Raw genomic sequence first — 21101 nt, 5'->3', positions numbered from 1 at the left:
TTTTTTAATTGCCAGGTGCAACCACTCCATGTTGAGAAGCGGTTGTGCTGCCTTATCCTCACACAAACTGAACCCAGACCAGAGACATACAAGTCTGTCAGCTAAAATGTCATCTAATAACTACTAATTTAATATTAAGCTGTGTGGAGCATATTTTTTTTCTGTTGTCTGCTAAGTGCCTCAATACATTGATTATTAAGCTGTACATTTGAAGAAAATGTAATCCCATTAAGCCATAAATTTAACATAATTTAAACTGGTGAATTTTGTCTTCTGGATTCATCTATTTAGACTGTTTTGGGGAAATAGTGGGGGTTGGAAACCTCCATGAGGTTTTACAGAATACATCTGAGGGGTAGTTATATCACTACCAATACTGTTAATAAGAAATCATACAAGGTGAGAAGGTAACGTTACTCTAGTTGAACTGCATTACAACTCAGAGACAGGCAACCTGTGCTTGAGTCAACGCTAATTCACTTTAAATTGCTTTAACTCTTGTGTTCTGTTGACAGTGGCTTTCCTTACTTACTTTTCTTATGACCTTTACCCCAATATGTACACAAGTATTGAAGTGGTGATCCTTTGCCACAAATTGATCTTGCATATTTGTTGAAGGTGAAATTTAGAAATGACCAAAAATAACATTGCACCAAATGACATTGGCTATGCATTAAGAAATGTATATATATCCTGCAGTGATGTTACTTATGTTTGGGTCATAGACCAACTTCCTGTTGGATATCTTATGATCATTATTATAAGACATTTTCATAAAATCAGAAAAGTATCAAGGTGATAAAACAATGCTGTGTATGTTTTGTGTTGATCACTTAAAGATAGTGTTGAAGGGTCTCAAGCCAAAAAAAGCTTGGAACCACTACTGTAATGAACACAGACACTTGCTCAGTGAGAATCACTTTGTAAATGTTTACGTTCATTTACCAGTATTTTCCATGTTTGCCAATTTAATGAAAGACCCTATACTGCTACACATCAATAGGCAAGTACAAACTGAACTAATCATTGAAATCTAATCACTGATCTTGAGTAAAATGTAATTTAGTAACTATTTTATTAATACATAAGAAGCTCAAGCATGCAACATGTCTTTAGTTCTGTGATTAAGTGCCTCACTGTAGTGCTTGAGTATCATTTATTGATGACCAATGGTTGTGTTTTTGAGATCAAATGATTCGAGTCAGTAAAATTATTGTGCTTTATTTTATCTCAATCAAAATGCCCACAAGTCATTATTTTCTTGGAGAGCAGCAGAAAAAAAACTAAACCATATACTGTAAACATTCACATTATTTGTTTTTTTAAAAATGTATTCATCAGTAAACCCAGCGCAAAATAACACATTTCATATAGTAAACAGAAGAAGAAACAACATTTATAGGCATCACTCCAAACCATTGGCTTAGATTGTGTTTTGAGGTTGATCTACGCGGTGTATCCATCAGCTCAAATTGCACATAGTAAGTTAAAGTTAACTCTAAGACAAGTAGAAGTGCCACTGAGAAGCACGCAGGTTGGCAAGACGTTCAGATCAACCAGCCCTATCCACTGATCTTTGTTTGTCCTCTGCAAATAAAGACATGTGTTGTCATCACTCTCTGCCATACTGCTTGGTAGTGCTACCAAAATGCACTGAAGTAGCCACGACTAAGGAATCAAGACAAAACACATGCAATAATTTGGCCAAAGAGAGGGACAATTTCCAGTTAATTGGCCTCGTGCTCCCGTAACCACCCTCATAGCAAGAGTCTGAAAACAACTGTTGTTGCCCATGAGAAAGATGTCATAAAATTGAATGTCAAGGCACTTCCCCATGTGAGGATCTTGTCTTTGAGTGACATGTTTGTGAGGCAACAAAGTAATTCAACTAACACTATCAGAATACATAAAAGTATTTAACACTTGGCAACTCCAATTTTAGTTAATGGAAACACTCGATAAGCGTATGAACACAGTTTACATGGTAGCTTTGGTGTTCTGCTAACCTGGCAGTCACTTTCATTTAGAAGTCAATTGCATATTGCAGGTGGACTTTTAAAAGAGATTTTTAAGTCAGAATCTTGCAGGATGATACACAAACGACTCTACCTGCTGTCAAAAATGGTCAATCTCACAAATTTTAGTTTTATTTTACCTGTCTGTAATTTCCTGCTAATTTCCAAGAAGTTTCCTGAAAAGAACAATGTATTCAAGTACGGACTGTTTATAAAAAGGAGACAGCCAGTTGACGCACTAATTGTAATTAATTAATTTCAAATCCTTTTCAGCTAAAAATGAAAAAATGTGGGGTTTTTTCCAGGAAAATTTACAAGTTGACATAAATGGAGAATTAAATACTTGTTTTCCACTAAATTACTACCAAATTACTTAGTTCTCTCAGGAAACTTCCAAGAAATTAAGAAATTACTGACACAAAATAAAGTGTTACCCAAATTTCTACATTTTCTGGCAGTGACCTAACAGTATAGTTTACTCCACCGTAGTACTTAAATATAATTTACACGTGTTGTTTTTTCTATATTGGCAATAGATATTAATAAATAAAAAATACTTTATCTGATAAATAGAATTACTTAGGTTCTTATGTCACACTTTTAAAACTATATTAAACCTATGAGGTGTGCCATGATTAACACTTGAATGAAAAATCCTCTCTTAAATAGGCTTTCTTCTGTGGTTAAGATTGAGGAAAGAAAGTTAAAATACTCTTCCATCATTCATTTGAGTTTCTTAAGGAAACAAATTGCACACCGTGACAATAGTTATCGTCACTTTCTGTTACTTCATAACAACACTTGCAGCATTTTCAATCACACACAGTTTCTACATGAACTGGAGTTGCCAAGTTGCAGTCGTGGTACCCAAGTGTGAGATTAGGTAACAAAACAGGGTGAAACCAAGGTAAAATCATACAGTACCCCACAAAGCTGCCTGCAAGTAGAGCTAACATGTAGCCTTTGACTTGAGCTTTGATTTTCATACGCATTAAATAGAACCAGGCGTTTCTACATAAAATACCCACAATTCCATTTGTACTATTTACAAACTCATAAATATATAGTCTACAGTAGGAATCATTTCCCCCCAACGATCATACAAAAAACAACAGACCATAAAAAACTCTGAACACAAATAAAATAGATTATTTCTATCAAAAGAAAGAAAAAGAAAAAAAACAAAATGTATTTGTATTCCTTTGGAGTGTTTTGCTATGTTGATCTGTAGCAGTACTTGTGATGTCGAGCCCTCGGGAGATTTTGAGACCTGAGTGTCTTCGGTCAGGTGCAGATCACAATAGCGCTGAGATCCCTGGGAGGGGCCAGGCCCGAGGCCCGGTTCATGTAATCCTACACTGAACATACAAAGAAAATTTTAAAAAAGGGAGGGGGGGGGGGGGGGGGGGGTGATAAAGAGAGTTAAAAGATCACAGGTCATCACCACCCTAAGATTCGGGGGACTGCTCTGACAGAGTGTTGAGCAGGTTTTTGTAGTCTGGGGAGTTCATGTAGCGGGGATACGAGTCTCTTTGCATTAGTGTGTAGATCTGCAGCTGGGCATCGTCGAACGTGTGCAAGGTGGGTTCCTGCATGTTCCTGTTGATCGACTCACGCACACGGGAGTCAAGGCTCACCTGGGAGTCAAGAACAGGAGAAGATTAGGAAGAACAAGTCAATGACATGACATGTTTTAAAGGAATAGTTTGATGTAAGCATCTTTTTCTTTCTTCTTGAGAGTTAGATGACAAAATTGATAGCACTCTCATGCCTGTATGGTAAATATGATGCTACTACCAGCACCTGGTTAGCTTAGCTTAGCACAAAGACTAACCTGGCTCTGTCTAAAGATAACAAAATCCATCTACCAGCACCTCTGAAAACTGAAATGAATTAACATTCATTATTATTTTATTTTAATTTGTTTCGTAACAAGGCAATACATGTTCATCAGTTTAGTTTTAGTGTAGTTGAGTAGTACAGACATGATAGTGGTATCAATCTTATCATCTAATTCAGACGGATGATAAAAAGGGAATTCCCTTCAGTCATGAAGTTACACCCTTGAAATCAGTAACACAGCTGTCACACCTCTTTAGGTGAGAGAATGGAGATGTAGTCCTCGTAGATGACCCGAGCCCTCTCTTCTATCGCGCTCTTATTGGGATCTTTGCTGAACTCCTCACAGGCTAACCAGAAGAGCATGTTCTCCTCACTGAACTCGGTGCGGAGAAACTGTCGGAAGGAGTTCCTCCCAGCCGGGCAACACATCAGCTTGTCAAACGACTGCCCCCATGAGCGGACCTCCTCCAGTGTGGGCTTAGGACTGCAGAGAGCGTGGGCAACATGTAGTGATTTCAACATTTACTTCCACAAATATGTTTAGGAGATTTGGCATTTTTGTGTGGTGAAATCAACTGACCAGTCTTCACAGTCTGCGGTCCCTTCCTTGACGTCATAGGAAGCCTTTCGGTTCCTTTCTTCCCGGTCTTCATTCCTAATGGTGACATGTAAACGTAGCATGCAACAGCCAAAGTGATTATGAACTGCACATCATAATCAAGGACTTTTTTATTAATGTGTTATATAGTACTCCTCTCACTGTACGTATCTATCATATGCACATAAAACCACCTCTTATATTTATGTCAACATTCGTTGTTATTGTTTTCCGTGCACTCTCACCTGTAGAACAATTAGTCAACTGACAGAAAATGTATCTGAAACTATTTTGTTTATGGATAAACAATCTCAGTAATTTTTTTGGCAAAAACGCCAAAATGTTGTTGGTTCCTCACTCAAAAATAATCTTAGCCTTCTGTGATAGTAAACTGAATATATATGGGTTTTAGGCTATTGGTGGGACAAAAAAATTAATTTGAGGACGTCACCTTGGGTCTGTGAAATTGTGATGGACTTTTTTCACAATTTTTTGGACACATTTTTTAGACGATTAGTTGATTAATTGAGAAAATCTGCAGATTATTCAATAATTAAAATGCTCATTATATATAGAGGATGGGTGGCGCAGTGGTGCAGTAGTTAGCACTGTTGCCTCACAGCAAGAAGGTTGTGGGTTCAAACCCCGGTTGCCCTGGCCTTTCTGTGTGGAGTTTGCATGTTCTCCCCGTGTCCACGTGGGTTCTCTCCGGGTGCTCCGGCTTCCTCCCACCATACAAAGACATGCAGGCTTGGTTAATTGGTGTCTCTAAAATTGTACTTAGATGTGAGAGTGACTGTGATGGTTGTTTGTCTGTTTGTCTGATGGTTGTTTGGCCCTGCGATGGACTGGCGACCTGTCCAGGGTGTACCCCGCCTTTCGCCCGATGTCAGCTGGGATTGGCTCCAGCCCCTCACGACCCTGTACGCAGGATAAGCGGTTGACGATGGATGGATTATATATAGAGGACATAGATATAGTAATACTCACAATATATATGGTTGGTTGTCCAGCTCTTGCCAGTTTATAATAGCTACGTGGTTAAGATTGCTTATATTTGTTTAACTTGTGTACCGTTCTGTAAATGTTTTATTTGTACTGTGTCGAAGTACACCGAGAATTACACAGAACCGGAGTCAAACTCCTAGGCCAAAAATTCTGATTTTGTTTGATTTCATCCACCTTAACCTTACTGAACACTTCGCAGCGGATAACTGACTGATGTTTAGGCACGTTTGACATTGTAATGAGGCTGCTGCAGGACAAGAGTCCATGGATCACATGCAAAAATAACAACACGTGACACAAGCTGGAGCCTGCTGCTGAGACACAGTAGCTCAAGCTGTGCTGTCCTGTGTGCAATAATGTCGACCATGCTGGGCCAGGATGAGTGAGTTCTCCGTTGGGGAAGACCTACCAGGAACAGCTACAGCAGCAACACCAGCAGAAGCAACATGCATTTGAGCCCCGTGGGTTGGCCTGTTCCGGCTGGTCCTGCTGGGCTGGTGCAGTTCCCCCCGCTGCCGACTCCTGCTGCACCGACATCTGCCTCTTTCGCATCTCCATCCGCTCTGATCCCATGGGCTATAGACAGAGGAGAGGGGAGAGGCGCTGAGTTTAGTGTTTAGATGTCAGAAATAACTGAGATTTTACCTTGTGGTAAGAAAATCTCTTGATCCACAACGCATGAAACAAATCAGTGCCAGCACAGCACAGATAGTAAGGACAGCACTGGGTGTACTGAGACAAAAGACCAGTGTAAAATCCTGACTGAATCTATTTTTTCCCAGCACTTTGATCCTAATGGTAACGATTAATTAGATTTATTTAATTTACCACTCTCCAAATGACACCTATGTATCTGTTATGTGCTCTCTGCCCGATGCCTGTGCTGGCATGCCTCATGACACACTGTAAAGGAATGCTGTTTGCTCTGTTCAAGGCAAAATTATGGAGGAATAATTTGCTGAATTTGTTTTTCCTGCTGCCAAATATGCACCCACCAAGCACATTTCAGTCCCTCTAATCTCAAACAGGCTGTGTGTTCCCTTATACACTCTGCCTACATGTGTAAAAGGGATGGATAGTTGACCATTGGCTCAATGTCTATAATCCAAAATTTGCGAAAGCCTGAGTTTCAAAGCAGTGCATTAAAGGATTTGCAATGCTCACTGGGCCCAAGTGGAGCAATACATTAAATACACATGAAAATAAGGTAATTCTTTGTCTTTTTGCTCATCAAGTGTCACTTTGTCATGGACCTTTGGCCTACATTCATTTTGTCCAAGGGAAATCACTGTTATAAATGTGACATCTCTAGCTTATTCAACAGAATCCCCATTGAGGTTGTAGGTCTATACAGACAGGCTATGCTCACAGAATGACTTCTTGTCGGATTTTGACAAATGTGTCATCGCCAGGTCAGAGACTGCCAAATCCTGTCAGATCATTTATGTAACAAAGCTGTCGCTTCCAACACACGGCATCATCCGGTTACTACCTGACACAAGAAACGATGCTTTTAAAAAAATGTCAGGAGATTTGGTACATGGGAGGAGGGGGGCCGAAGGCGCAGCTTGCAAATCTATAACCGCAGCATCGTTCTATCACAGCCTTTCAGTGAATACAATACCATTTGGTCATTTCTAAAATGGATCCGCGCGCGGTTTCACTCAGATTCGGGGCTGGCTTCAGCTGCAGATTTCGTGCGTCTTGCCAAATGGCATATTTTACGCGTTAGGTGTCGGGTACTTCAAAGCTGACAATTGCTGTACGCTATGGCTTGACTCAACAGCTATAGACGATGAAATGGGGGTGGGGTGGTCGTATCCACTGGAAAGGATAAATCATGATAACACCACATAAACCACCATTCTTGTTCACTCTCACTGTAGCAGAAACGAACTGGGATTTAATGGCCCCTGGAAGATTAAACAGCAGAAACCATTACATTAGCAACTCGCACATAACATCAAGGGAAAGTACCACCATGAAGAACCGTAGAGCTTCATCGCACTGGACAACCACCGAAAAGACACTGCCTAGATCTGTTATAAGCCCACTGTACAGCAAGATAGTGACATGCCATTTAAAACGCCGGGAAACGGCCTCAAACGCTCCTCTCACGACATTTCCGTGCAAAGATACATCGGTTTGCTAACCAGTACTTACAATTTCACCATGTATGCACAGCGAGAAGAGGTAATTCTTGATTACATCCGATGGCACATAAGGCTTTTCCCCCGACCGGCTGCTTCAAGTCACTACGCATGCGTCTTCTCTCCAACTCGTAGTAGCCCAGGGAAGAGCGTAAACCCCGACAGAATGGCACAGGTTTACAGTGCAGGTCCTCTACCATGCCTTGTATGTGAGAGACTCTAGAAACGGGATGTTCAAGCAAGGAAGGCTGCGTGATGTCAGTTTATGATAAAGATCAGGGAGAGGAACTGCACATTCAGCCTAAAAGCGAACGCACCAGTCAGAAAAAACATCCATAAACGTTCACTTCAGCTCTCTTCGCAGTACAGCTATTTATAAAACTCAAAACAAAATAAAAAAGGAATATCCTAAAAAAAGCACTGTCCTTGTCGGCACATGCGCCAGGGAGCCTTTGTCTGAAGTCGCTGTCTTTGGTGCTGAAATAGCCAGAGGCTGATGGAGTGCTGCACTTCTAAACTAAACCTTGCTGAAGGAAAGCGTGACTTTGACAGCCAATGTTATACCATTTGTGAAGTTAAGTCTTACATTTCTGCTGTCATTTAAGGGCGTTCATATTCTTGGCTGATCCATCCACCAAGAGCACCAAACATGTTGTCCACACACAGTCTGTTTTTTCCTGTTCTCTTTTGTTTTTTTAAATCCTGAATCTGTTATATCCGTATGTAAGTTTAGTTGTTTTAACATTAATTTAAAATTCTGCTCAGTGACGGGCAGCTGCAATTTAGTTAAACTCAATTCAATTCAATAGTACATGGGACATTTACACTGCCAAAGCAAGTGTAATATAGCCTATGTGTGTATATTGAATTGAGTTGAATAAACAAATCATATGCTGCCATTTTCCCCAGGCAGGTTATATACAGTAAGTCCTGTCATGTTGCATGTGAGCATTTAGTTTTTCGGTTCGGCTTGTGCGTGCCTTGTGATCTACAGTACAAACCTGCAACCAATAATGATGTGGATGACAACACTGCCATCTGAAGGTAGCTCGAACTATAGCACTAACATGATGCTCTGCCTGCACATAACTGCACCTGATTTTGAATTTGTGAAAGGCTATGTTTGCTAGATGTGATCTCTTTAATATGATACCTATTCTTTTAGAAGCTTGTACTGTGCCAGTGTATTTGAGGTTTGACGCACAATAAAGCTATTGATAGTGGGATGTACATTTTCACACATATCTTTCAACGTGGTCTATTACATGCCTTTATTAAGACTTTGCTTTTAGGTGCACATCGTGTCTTGCTTGGTAAAAACACTAGATGGCACTCTGCCTGTTCTTCAAAAGTTTAGTACAACATACTGTATTTGATGTAATTATCTACTTCATTTACACCAGCACACTTGTGCTGGTGCCTGTCTGCTTCACATTGTTTGTCAAGATGTTGATACCATGAAAATTAAAGTCACTAGTCCCTCATTGTAATAAGAAGTGCTGCAAAATGCAAGCACCTGTAATAAAAACCTGAGTAAACTACTTGGCTATTAGGCACTCATCTGTTCTGTTATCTTGACAAAAAAGGGAAAATAATTAGATTTATTTGCTGTCCAGATTAGTTACTTTCTGACCGTGCCAAACTGGGGCGTGCCCTGAGCATCCCCACATCTTTATTCCCCTCCAGAGATATGAACATGTGACTTTCTCCAGAACACTTCATTTAACAGCTTCCCCTGTGTTCATGTTATGCAACACAGACCCACAAATAGCCATGTGAGATTGATACATACACACACACACAAAAGCAATGAATGATACTTTATGCTGTCGGGATTCGATGAACACGCACACCTTTAGCTCTGAGAGCACAATGCCAAGTGGAGGAGGAAGTGAGAAGACACAAGGTCACACGGAGGAGTAGGTCGTCAGAGCTGGATGACAGGATGAAGTCTTTTCAATATGTGATTAAGGGGATTCAAAGCATTGTGAAGCTCTGAGGAAGATATAATTAACTATAGATTCAATTACTGAATCTCATATAGCACAGGAGAGGAAGTACCTCAAAAGATCATGCATGGCATCTGTGAGCATTCTGAAGGTGAAAATGAATTGTCCAATCACAGCAACAACAATGGTGACAGAACATAAGAAAACACTATTTATTTTCTCTCCACTGGATGTTTATTTCCTGCTGACTTTGTCAAATGTTCTTGTAATGAATTTCTCACTGATTCCCCCAGGTATAATAATCAAGTTGCTTTTTGTTCTGTAAATGTCAGGTTCAATTTAATAAAATGCAATTAGTGTCTTAATCTTTATAACCAAGTTACACAGACATCTGTTCTTTTGTTTTGTTTTGCTTTAACATCACATTATCAACACAACTATACGCAATAGGTCACCATGCAAACTGTCTGTCATACTTACAACTCAGTTAGGGGTAAGCACAATTCTGCTGGGCTCAGTTAAAAATGTTTTTCAGACCCTTGCAGGGGAAATATTTTTGTAGCTTTGTACATTCAGTGTCTTGCTGTGATTTTTATCTGAACCTTTTTCCTTGAATGTCATCATTAGAAATGTTGCAGGATGTTGCTGCTGTTGTTGTTTTTGCAATGTTATTTGATGTAACATGTATTTCTTTATGGTCCCACAAGAGGAAATTCCGTTTGCAGCCAGGGAATAAAAAGATACAAATGACAACAATGACAAATAATGGATTTACAAAAGGTGCAAGGAGTCCACCTCTGCTCTCTGGCCCTGATTTAAGACTCGAAGGTATTACAATATGTGCTGTGCCAAAAAAAGCTAGTGCAATAAAAAATACTAGAATAAGATTTTAAATAATTAAAATGTGACATAGGCCTATGTCACATTTGTAAGGTAAACTATACTTACAAATGGTGTACATGATTGAATGCATATATGTGAATGTGTGGGGTAATGCAAAGAATTCTCAGAGGAAAATAAGCTGGACAAGGCAGAGGATATACAGAGAGCTCACATGGCAGAGTTCACCAGCCGGATCACTTGAATGAAGAAGCTTTTTCTATGTGTCTCTGTTTTGCCAGATTTGGGGATTTTGTTTTGGTTTTGTTGTGAGGCCTGTGTGCTTTGGTGTGAGCAAGTAAGAGGGGGCCACACATTTAACAGGGGCATATTACATTTCCACCATGTCTAATACTTTCTGCACATCACTTAGCCATTAATGTCTAAACCGCTGGCAAAAAAAGTGAGTACACCCCTAAGTGAAAATGTCCAAATTGGGCCCAAAGTGTCAATATTTTTGTGTGGCCACCATTATTTTCCAGCACTGCCGTAACCCTCTTGGGCATGGATTTCACCAGAGCTTCACAAGTTACCACTGGGGTCCTTTTCCACTCCTCCATGACAACATCACAAAGCTGGTGGAGGGGATCATGCTCTGCTTCAGTATGTTACAGTACAATCTGGGATTCATGGTTCCCTCAATGAACTGGGCCGGCAGCACTCATGCAGCCCCAGAGCATGAAACTCCCACCACCATGCTTGACTGCAGGCCAGACATACTTGTCTTTGTACTCCTAACCTGGTTACCGCCACACATGCTTAACACCAACTGAACCAAATAAGTTTAACTTGGTCTCATCAGACCACAGCACATGGTTCCAGTAATCCATGTCCTTAGTCTGCTTGTCTTCAGCAAACTGTTTGCGGGCTTTCTTGTGCATCATCTTTAGAAGAGGCTTCCTTCTGGGACGACAGCCATGCAGACCAATTTGATGCAGTGTGCGGCGTATGGTCTGAGCACTGACGGGCTGATCCCCCACCCCTTCAACCTCTGCAGTAATACTGGCAGCAATCATATGTCCCATATATAGTATGTATCGTATATATGTATTTCCCAAAGAAAACCTCTTGATATAACGCTGAGCACAGGCACTCAACTTCTTCGGTGGACCATGGCAAGGCCTGTTCTGAGTGAAACCTGTCCTGTTGAAACGCTGTATGGTCTTGGCCACCGTGCTGCAGCTCAGTTTCAGGGTCTTGGCAATCTTCTTATAGCCAAGGCCATCTTTATGTAGAGCAACAATTTTTTTTCAGATCCTCAGAGAGTTCTTTGCCATGAGGTGCCACGTTGAACTTCCAGTGACCAGTATGAGGGAGTGTGAGAGCGATAACACCAAATTTAACTCACCTGTTCCCAATTCACACCTGAGACCTTGCAACACTAACAAGTCACATGACACCGGGGAGGGAAAATGGCTAATTGGGCCCAATTTGGACATTTTCACTTAGGGATGGACTCACGTTTGTTGCCAGCGGTTTAGACATTAATAGTTATTCAAACTGTACACTCACTACTTTACATTGTAGCAAAGTGTCATTTCTTCAGTGTTGTCACATGAAAAGATATAATCAAGTATTTTATAAAAAATTGAGGGATGTACTCACCTTTGTGAGATACTGTATATATATGTCTAAATAGGTAAATGTGTGCATGTATGAACTGACTGCATGGTCAATCACATTATCTCTTATAATTAAAACTGGGTGTACGGTAATCAATGAAATCTGGAATTTAGTTTCCATTTCCTTTCTAGAGTAAGCTCTGACAGCAAGCCATCATTCACAATACCATGGACCAATGTCCCTGGTTTAAGTCTGGCTTGGGACATTGGTTGCACATCACACTTTCTCTGTCCCTACTCCTGCCAACTCTCCATTTTGTACTATATAACAAGGGCTACAATACTTAAATTAAATGAAATAAAATGGGTAGTTAAAGATGGGTGCATATGGATGACAAACCCTCCGTTGCTAACATTACCATACAGCTTTTGGGCCTTTAAACCCCTAAATGTGGGGCATTCCAATAAATCTTTTTCACAGCAGATGTTTTGAGATGTCATAGCAGCAAATGCACAGTTGTAATCAATAACATTAACGACGGCCAGGGGGCCAGTCCCAGAGTGCTATTACTGTGCATGCTGGCTCACTAGGACACTTAACGGAACTGGCCATCATTAGTGTTATTACTTACCAGTGTTATATGAAGTTAGGGCTGGACAATAAAACAATAACAATAATTATCACAATATAATTTTTTTCAATAACAATATAACAAATGTTCAATAAATATTCAATAAATATTTGATTTTATTCACTTGAATCATAGACAAATTGTGACTTAATTTTTTATTAAGATGGTTATTTTGTTGAAGAAAAAGGACTGAAAAAAAGCTTTTACTTAATTTTACTTATGCATATGTGTTGAAAAAGATTTTATCATAATTGTTTTGAATGTTCTACCTCAGATCTGTGAAGTGATCCACTGTTTGGCATCAAGTGTTGACCATAAAGACGAGTTTAAACCACAATCAACCAACAATTTTGGCCATATCGTCCAGCCCTATATGAAGTATTCAGATCCTTTACTTAAGTAAAAGTTCTAATACCCCCAATGTAAAAATAATCTGTTACAAGTAAAAGTACTGCATTGAAAATGGGACTTATGAAGTATGTAAGTATAATCAGGAAAATGTACTTAAAGTATTAAAAGTAAAAGTACACGAATAATGAAAAATGTTCCCTGTGACTGTTATACTATTATACATTATATAATTAGATAATTATCACTCTTACATTAATGTAAAAGCAGGACTTTACTGGTTGAGGTTGAATTATTTTGTATCAGACTTCATTTAATGCCTTTTTTCATTATGGATTAATCTGCTGATCATTTTCAAAACACTGAAATGTTTTTACATGGAAATTAGCTAAATTGTTGCCAATTACATTTCTGTCAATCATCTCATGTACTAGTAGTACTTGTACAGTATAAAATGTTGTGTAGTTTAATTTGTCACAAAACATATATTTTTTTAACTTTTCATATGTTTTGTGTGTAAAAATCGTACTTTGTAAAGTAACTAATACCTGAAGCTGTCAGCTGTTAAATGAAGTAAAAAGTACAATATTCCCCTCTGAGATCTAGTGGAGTAGAAGAGTTAAAGTGTCATGAAAAGAAAATACTCAAATAAAGTACAAATATCCTTTAATTTGTAGTTAAGTACAGTACTTGAGTAAATGCACTTAGTTACTGTCCACCACTGTTAATTACACCTGTGACTTTCCTAAGTCAAAATATCTGCTCTGCAAAATGTCTATATGAGTTTGAATCTTAACATGATTAAAGAAATTAGCCGCTACTAGCATAACACACAGAACTGTCAGCAGTCGACTTGCATTGTGGGTAATGTAGCATGTTTGGAAGAAGAATGCATGAAATTCAAAAGACTGTCTCTGGTTCTGCTGCATCCATTTTGACCTCTTATTTTTTTAACTAGTACTCTTTCACTGTCATGGGTCTCAGTCTTTTCATCCAGTTACGGTTCTGTTCTATACACTTTTTTATTTCAATTTAGTTGTTCAACAAGCACCAGTTCTACTCTCAAACACCAGGCCAAGCAACACATTTGTGCAATGCATATGCTAATGACTTGAACTGATTCCTCTGTCCTCCCACTCAGTTCTGGGAGCAGCTCCCGTGTCCTCATGGCTCTCTTACAATCCCCTCCCCTCTGTGAATAGTAACACAGCTCTCCTTACTACGGAAATCTTTATTTATCCGTTTACTCAGAATTATTCTGCTGCCAAACTCCAAACTAAATCACATTTTCAGACTATTCTTAAAAATGTACGTAATGCATTCACAACTCCCTAACTCTACGTATTTCTCATTAAATATTGCAGTTGGATGTTCATACAGGCTGCCGTGTATTTTGGCTGCCTGCGTGATTGACTGTGTAATTTTGTTTAGATTTCTAATGACTGGCACCACACTATTTAAGAACACATCATCTTCTTTTAATCTTCTTAGGCCTTGTTCAGACAGGAAGTACTTCCCTAAATAGAGTTTTGGCAAGAAGCAAAAAGAGTAGCTGAAACTCTGACAAGGACAATCTAATTATAACAACAACAACAACAACAACAAACAACAACAACAGTGTGAATGGTGTTTCATTTGCTGCAGGTGATTAATGTTAAGAAACAGATATCATTTTAAAGGTGTGTGGATATATATATATATATATTGCTTCTCTGAACCTCACAAGTTAAAACTCTTTCACTTTCAACTACAGACTTATGCCAATTTGTTATTTGTGGCTGCCTTTTAGTGCAACAACAAACAAGCAACACACTGATTAGCGTGAGCAAAATAAAGTAAATTGCTATGTAGCCTACAGTTGTAGTTTTACTTCTCTGGTCTGTGACTTTGCTCTATGAAAATTAGCTCCAAAGTAATAGTGGTATAACTTAATCAGTGGTAGGTTTTTTATAATGAGGCTATAATCAGAAATAGCAGTGCGTACTGGAATAAAACTATAACATGCCCATACCTCAAGGCACACCATCTCCTGCTCCTCTTGAACTGGGTCATTGTAGTTCACAGGGTATCCCACACCATGCTGGCAGGCCCGGGCCAGTCCCCGTATCCGCTGCCACATCAGGACCCTGGTCCGCCTGATCCCCCGCAGAGCAGACGTGGGCCTGATCTCCCACTCCTTCACCGCTCTAGCACATGGCATGCTCCGACCATTAGGCCTCACTCGCCACGTGAGGCTCAAGTCTCATTGAAATCATAAGAAATCCACACTTCTTGCTCCTTTATTCTATGTTTTCCCGGCGTCTCTACTGAGGAACATTGTGACAGAGATGGAGGAGGAGGGCGGAAGAAGCATCAGCGGCCATAACGAAGAGAAGAGTGTTTACAAAGGAGAGGGCAGAAGGGGATTAGGACAATGTTCCCACTGGATGCAATCCTGATTCCTCAGTGCTTTACTGCCTATCACCAGCTTAGGCCAGATTAAACCGGGAGGTCTTAGAGTCTGAGCAAGATGGACGGAGAGGAAGACTAGTGACAGACGTGGATTCATTTGTGTTGTGTATGCTCCTTGATGAATTCCGCTGTAATAGAATGGATTAAAAAACATTTGTAAATGGACTCTGTAGAGGAAACATATTCCCCAATGTACATGCAGCGCCATCAATATACTCTAAAGACAACTGTGATGCCAGTCTGTTCTACTAAGGACCTTCTAACGTGTTGTACTTGGTCGTGTGGCTCATTACAGACTCAAGGATAAACGCAGATCAAAGCTCTTTAGTGTGAGGAATCAACTGACTTCAGCTCTCTAACCTCACAAAGTTAAAGTAAACCGCCAACTGATAACACAGCTGATTGTAATTTATTGGCTGGGAGTCCCACATGGATGCATTAGAAAATACAAGCTTTGTTCAGGGGTACAGAACATCAAACAGTTGCATCAATTTCATGTTTCACTGCAGCGGCTGTTACTTTTCTCCTATTTGGGAAAATTTAGTTTTTGGCATGGCCAATAAATAATTAAAAAGACAACACGGTAGTTTCTGAATCATTCACTTCAACACAGTTAGAACTTCCACATGGTAATTTAACCTAATACGCATATAATAATTGTTTTTTGTTTTAATTAAAGGAACATATTGATGGAAAAGTAGGTCCTAATTACACCCAAATAGTACGTTTTTATGGACTATTAACTAGAACTGGATATTAACTACAGACAATGGCAGCGTGACAGTAGTCTCCCTGCCTGAGCAGCTCAGGCAAATCAAATCAGTAGCAACTTTTAAATAACTTATTTAAACTCATTTTAAGCTGGATGATATTATTGCTGTAAAAGTGGCTGTAGCCTTTATTGTCCTGCAGAAATTAACTGTATTTTTAAGCCTAGAAAATGAAATGAAATGAAATTAGCTTAATGTACTCAAACAATAGCATAACATTGTGTCTAAAAGAAAAAAAAAAAGAAGAAAACCCCTAAGTTTCCTAAATCACCAGTCCCTCTGTGGGTAAGAAGCAGGGTATTACTGTGGCAAATAATTTCTCTTTGAATACTCTTCTTTAATTAACACCAACATGGCAATACAGTGTACACCAAAACTAATTCAGGGGACCTTTAGTCATTACTTAAATGTATATATTGTTGTGAAATAAAAAATCAAGTTCTGAGATACTGTTAGACTTTTTACTTTTAATTGTTATTTTATTGAGCTTGGATGACACACAAATTATGCCTGTTGATTCAATATACTATCATGACTTGTCAGAGTTTAACATTTTCAGTTAATAAAAAAATAATTGAATTTTAATTTTTGTTAAGGTAAAATACAATTTGTTGACGTTTAAATGGCCCAATGTTCAAGGTAGACGAGTGGCCACAGGGCCACAACTGAAACTCACTGAAGCTATTGTGTTGAATGGTAAGTAATTTTATGCTTAATTACACATATTTGCATTCGCTCGGGATTCTGTTGGTGATAGCCTACTGTAACCAAATACCGAAATCTGGAAGTCCTTACTCTGAAATGTGAGCAGTGTTGATAGTACAGTCTGTGTGCCTAGGTAAAGTTAACTAGTAGCTGTAGCCTGTATTGAGTAGGCTTAGGCAGGGAAAACGTTTTGGCAAGCTAACTTAATATGGGATTACCCATTAGCCACCGCTCCGGTTAGCATATAGGCTAGCTACGTTTATAAACTACAAGTAGTTAGACATGATTAGACTATGATTCAGATGAGAAGAAATACTAAAGATAACTGGCTAAAACACAACTTAACTCGTGCAGATCAACTTAATTATTAAGTTTATATTTCTTAGAAACGTGTTTTATTGTGGCCAAAAAAAGCTTCTTGACCTAACTAAAAACATTATAATAATACTATAATAATAATATAATAATACTTGCATTCATGTTGACAATTATTAAGTTCATGTTACTTAGAAATGTGTTTTATTGTGGCCTAAAAGGTAATTCACTATACTCAAAAAACGTTGCTTTGAATTAATGTAATTCTGCCAGCAGTCTTAACTTAAAAATTCTAGAGGAAAACGTTAACTTATATTTTTTTGTTGACCCAATGTTTTATTTTTTAGAGTGCAACTGCACTCTCTGGGTTCACAGTAGAGTCTCCCCACTGTTGCACATCAGAGTCTGTTACACACAAGTGGCCATGCTTAGGGTAACATTATATAAAGTAAAATAAATAGCTACAGTTGACAAATTCATTTGTATTTAATCTAATGTATTTTTTAAGAAAAATGCATTTTCTTCTGGGTTAAGATGCCCCCCTGTGGTGTGAAATCACTTTAATAGGTGCAAATTAAAGATAAAATAAACTACAAGTAGCTGGTTAAAAGCAAGGGGATTATAGACCTATGTTTTAGAAATAAACTTGCCTTGTCTTATGTTATTCGCATCCCTATAATTTATTTCTCAGACTTTTAAAAAGTGAGGTTGGAACTTCATTAGCAGAAAGTCTGAGGTAAAAAATGCGCTTGCCAGCATATGTGAGTTCATAAACCTCAGATTTTTACCTGGTGAAGTTGCTGGTTGGCTAAAAGATCACAGGTAAAGCGCTAAAACCTAAGAAAAAGCTATCAAGTGTTTAAATAACATAACTTACAAACGATCAACCATAAAGGGGCACGGCTACCGGGGGGCATCTTACCCCAAACATACTAATCTCTAACAAATCTAATAAAAATCTCTCTCTCTAAACTATTGCATAACTTATCTTATGGCTCCCCTTAATGTAAATATACATACATATTTAAATTTAACACAATAAAAAAAAATACAGCTTATTATAACTGACAATAAATTAGATCAACTTAGGTAAGAATGTTTTTGATCAAATAACTTCAATAACTGTGATGAAACATAGGGCATTTTTAGTTTTTATCACATTTTGTGTTTTTAGTTACAATTACCGTGGGGGGGCGACTTACCCCATGCTACCCTATCTTTTGCCTGTACTAAAGCACTGTAGCAATGGTGCTTAAATGAAGGTGTCCATCAGTATTCAGTTAGATCTTATTTCTAATCTTCAAACTAAAAACGTATCTACGCTGTCTAACTTGTGCTGAGGTCAGACTGAGGCTCATGTGACAGATTGTCACATGATCGACGCCGCGTTGTAGTCTATCAGCTGTTTGCTCTGGACAGGAATTGAGTGAGTTTTTACTCTGTTATTCAGGATAACATTGATTCAGTTTTCCCGGATTGAATAGTTTGTCTAATTCTGTGATTCCAAATGTTATCACCTGTTTGGCTGTCGGTGACAGAACGGTTGCGAAGCTATGTTAGCACAGCTAGCTTAGGTTAGCATCCCCAGCTGATTTTGCTAGTTGTTGCTAGCTAATAGTGTAAGCGACCTGTGCCACCTTTAACGTTGTAATTTGATAATTATATATATTGAGTTACAGCCTTAATGCAGTTTAATGTCATGGGTTATGCACTGCGTTGCTTTACCTCGGGTCAGGGAAAGACTCATCATGACATGTCGTGACATTGGCTTAAGCTAGTTAGCTAGTATGACCTGCTGCTTCTGGTTTGTTAGCGAGACACATAATAAAACTTGAATTCAGTGATTCTGCCACACGTCGAAACATTCATGGCAGTAATGGTAAATTATTTGTAGCTCAAACAATCTTATATATGATAACTAATATAGCTTTCTTCCTGGTAACAACTCTGAAACAGCTAGCTTCGTTATGTCTTTAATTGATCAGCATCAGGCGTTGAATTGTTTGCTATAACGTTAGCTGGTTAATGTGCCGTCTAAAATTTGCAGCTTGTAGTAAACACACCAAACCAGACCTGTAACATTGCCTCTGATGTTGAGTCACTGTGCTGATGTTAATTCTGGTGTTTCCATCCAGGTGGTGTGCGAGTTTTATCCATATATATATATATATATATACACTGTACTGTAGAAGATATATTAAAAGATGGATATCCGCGGGGATGTGGACGCTGCAGTCCCCACTAATATCATTGCTGCAAAGGCAGCCGAGGTGCGGGCCAATCTGGTCAACTGGCAGTCCTACCTGCAGTAAGTACACATTACAAAAGTACACCATGTTCATATACACTCACAGGACACTTTGTGATCGAGGACGGTAGTGGTTGTGTTGTACTGGACTGCATTATATTGAAAGGTGTTTCTAAGTTTGTCCCGCCTTATTAATATAAATTCCTCTTATACTTAAAGAAGTCTGCTTCTTATGATATTGAGAGGTTTTAGCGCTATAACTGTGAACTTTTAGAACAATATACACTTTTTAAACATTCTGCATATTTTGTTACGATATTGTTTTATTTCTTCAAGTTAAGCTCATCTTATTTCAGTCTTTCTGAGTAATAATATTGCAGCCCGAGTGCAGTGCGTCAATCTAAAAGCAGCTCTTCTCTAGTTCCTGTGCTGTGATTCACTGTCTTGAGTGATACTTCCTCTTTAAACCTGTATGGTTAAAACAGCAGATCATTCAAAGAATCAGAAGAAAGAGTTCATTCCCTGTTTCAATTAGCAAGGATATACTATAAGCACTTTATTTCTTTACCTCCATGGACCATTCATGGTGTGCTTTTCCTTAACTAGAATATGTGGTATTTCCAGGTTAATTGCCATTATTGTGCAAGCTGCCCTTGCAATTAGAGGCAGCATGCTAGTGACAAGGCAAAGTCCAATCCTCCAGTGAGATGATCAGCGGCATGTATATTGTTTGCCAAGGAAATGTTTTGAATGCCTCATGATTAATCAATGGAATCCATCACTCTTTATGAGCCAACCCACTGTTAGCCTTGTTGCTGATACAAAAATGTATACAATTATTTACTTCAGGTACATGGTAAACAAACTGTAGTAGCATTGTGCTCAAATATGGCTATGTCTTTTAGGAGTCAGATGATCTCTGCAGAGGACTGTGAATTCATCAAGAAATTTGAGGTGGCCAACTCTGAGGAGAAACATGTCATTCTGACCAATGAAGGACATCAGGTATCAGGTTGTTTTTGTTGTCAGTGCATTTTTGTGGATGTTCTGATCCAACATGTGCTCTAGCAGTTCTCCATTTCTTTACATATTTTTTCAGGTTTCACTAAGCAGAAAGACAGCTGCTTGCATGAAGTAGTCTCAGGGCCCTTTATGATAAATACTGGCAGTTGTCAATAGGTACATAGGTGCTGTGACTTTGTGGTGTGTCTTTCTGAGTTTGTTTATATCTGTTTTGTTATTGCTCAGTGCGCAAAGACCTTTCTGAACCTGATGGCCCACATCTCCAAGGAGCAGACAGTCCAGTACATCCTGACTCTGATTGATGACACTCTGCAGGTATACAGACAGACCCCATTGACTGTGGACAAAAAGGACATGCATATAAATAGACCATTTGAGAAGACAGACCATGGTCACTGATGATCATTTTATCCCCCACCTTTGCAAGAGTTTCAATTCAGGTGTTGTGTGCATTGAAGGTCTTGGGCAATGTCATGATTTTATAAAAGGCAAATAAGTAAATAGGACATAATTGTCAATTAAATATTGAAGATTGCTCCTTGTGCTTGGGCCTTAGGCACAACTGAGGGTTGGTTTGATCATTTAAACAAAGAAATTGCATTTTAT

The 21101-nt window shown here is 38.9% G+C and overlaps 2 protein-coding genes across 4 annotated transcripts in view; one reads left to right on the top strand and one right to left on the bottom strand.

Moving 5' to 3' along the window:
- Window positions 1–1282: 1282 nt before the first annotated feature.
- Window positions 1283–19505, bottom strand: rgs20 (regulator of G protein signaling 20). The gene is made up of 7 exons (XM_046051717.1): window positions 19298–19505; window positions 14995–15562; window positions 5873–6039; window positions 4438–4512; window positions 4107–4341; window positions 3463–3652; window positions 1283–3373 (listed from the first exon to the last, which is right to left on the bottom strand). The coding sequence occupies exons 2-6, from the start codon at window positions 15181–15183 to the stop codon at window positions 3464–3466; spliced, it is 855 nt and encodes a 284-aa protein (XP_045907673.1). The 5' UTR covers window positions 15184–15562; window positions 19298–19505; the 3' UTR covers window positions 1283–3373; window position 3463.
- The window catches only part of atp6v1h (ATPase H+ transporting V1 subunit H), a 27416-nt gene continuing 24811 nt past the window's right edge, over window positions 18497–21101 (top strand). The window contains exons 1-4 of one of the 3 annotated variants that reach the window (XM_046051714.1): window positions 18497–18650; window positions 19360–19532; window positions 20378–20477; window positions 20721–20810. In XM_046051714.1, the coding sequence (XP_045907670.1) occupies window positions 19429–19532; window positions 20378–20477; window positions 20721–20810 (294 nt within the window). In that variant the 5' untranslated portion in view covers window positions 18497–18650; window positions 19360–19428. Of the gene's footprint in view, window positions 18651–18705; window positions 18844–19359; window positions 19533–20377; window positions 20478–20720; window positions 20811–21101 lie in introns of those variants that run through there. The other 2 variants (XM_046051716.1, XM_046051715.1) reach the window with 2 other exon arrangements.

This window comes from Micropterus dolomieu, linkage group LG06 (genome assembly GCF_021292245.1).
Source record: "Micropterus dolomieu isolate WLL.071019.BEF.003 ecotype Adirondacks linkage group LG06, ASM2129224v1, whole genome shotgun sequence".
NCBI lineage: Eukaryota > Metazoa > Chordata > Actinopteri > Centrarchiformes > Centrarchidae > Micropterus > Micropterus dolomieu.
Note: the sequence above shows the minus strand (reverse complement) of the source record. Positions and strands in the feature narration are given on the sequence as shown.

Coding starts and splice junctions, on each gene's coding strand:
- rgs20 (XM_046051717.1), bottom strand. CDS start 15,183: ATGCCATGTGCTAGAGCGGTGAAGGAGTGGGAGATCAGGCCCACGTCT. Junction 4,513..5,872: donor TGCTGCTGTAGCTGTTCCTG/GTAGGTCTTCCC, acceptor TGTCACCATTAG/GAATGAAGACCGGGAAGAAA. Junction 4,342..4,437: donor ACCGCAGACTGTGAAGACTG/GTCAGTTGATTT, acceptor CGCTCTCTGCAG/TCCTAAGCCCACACTGGAGG.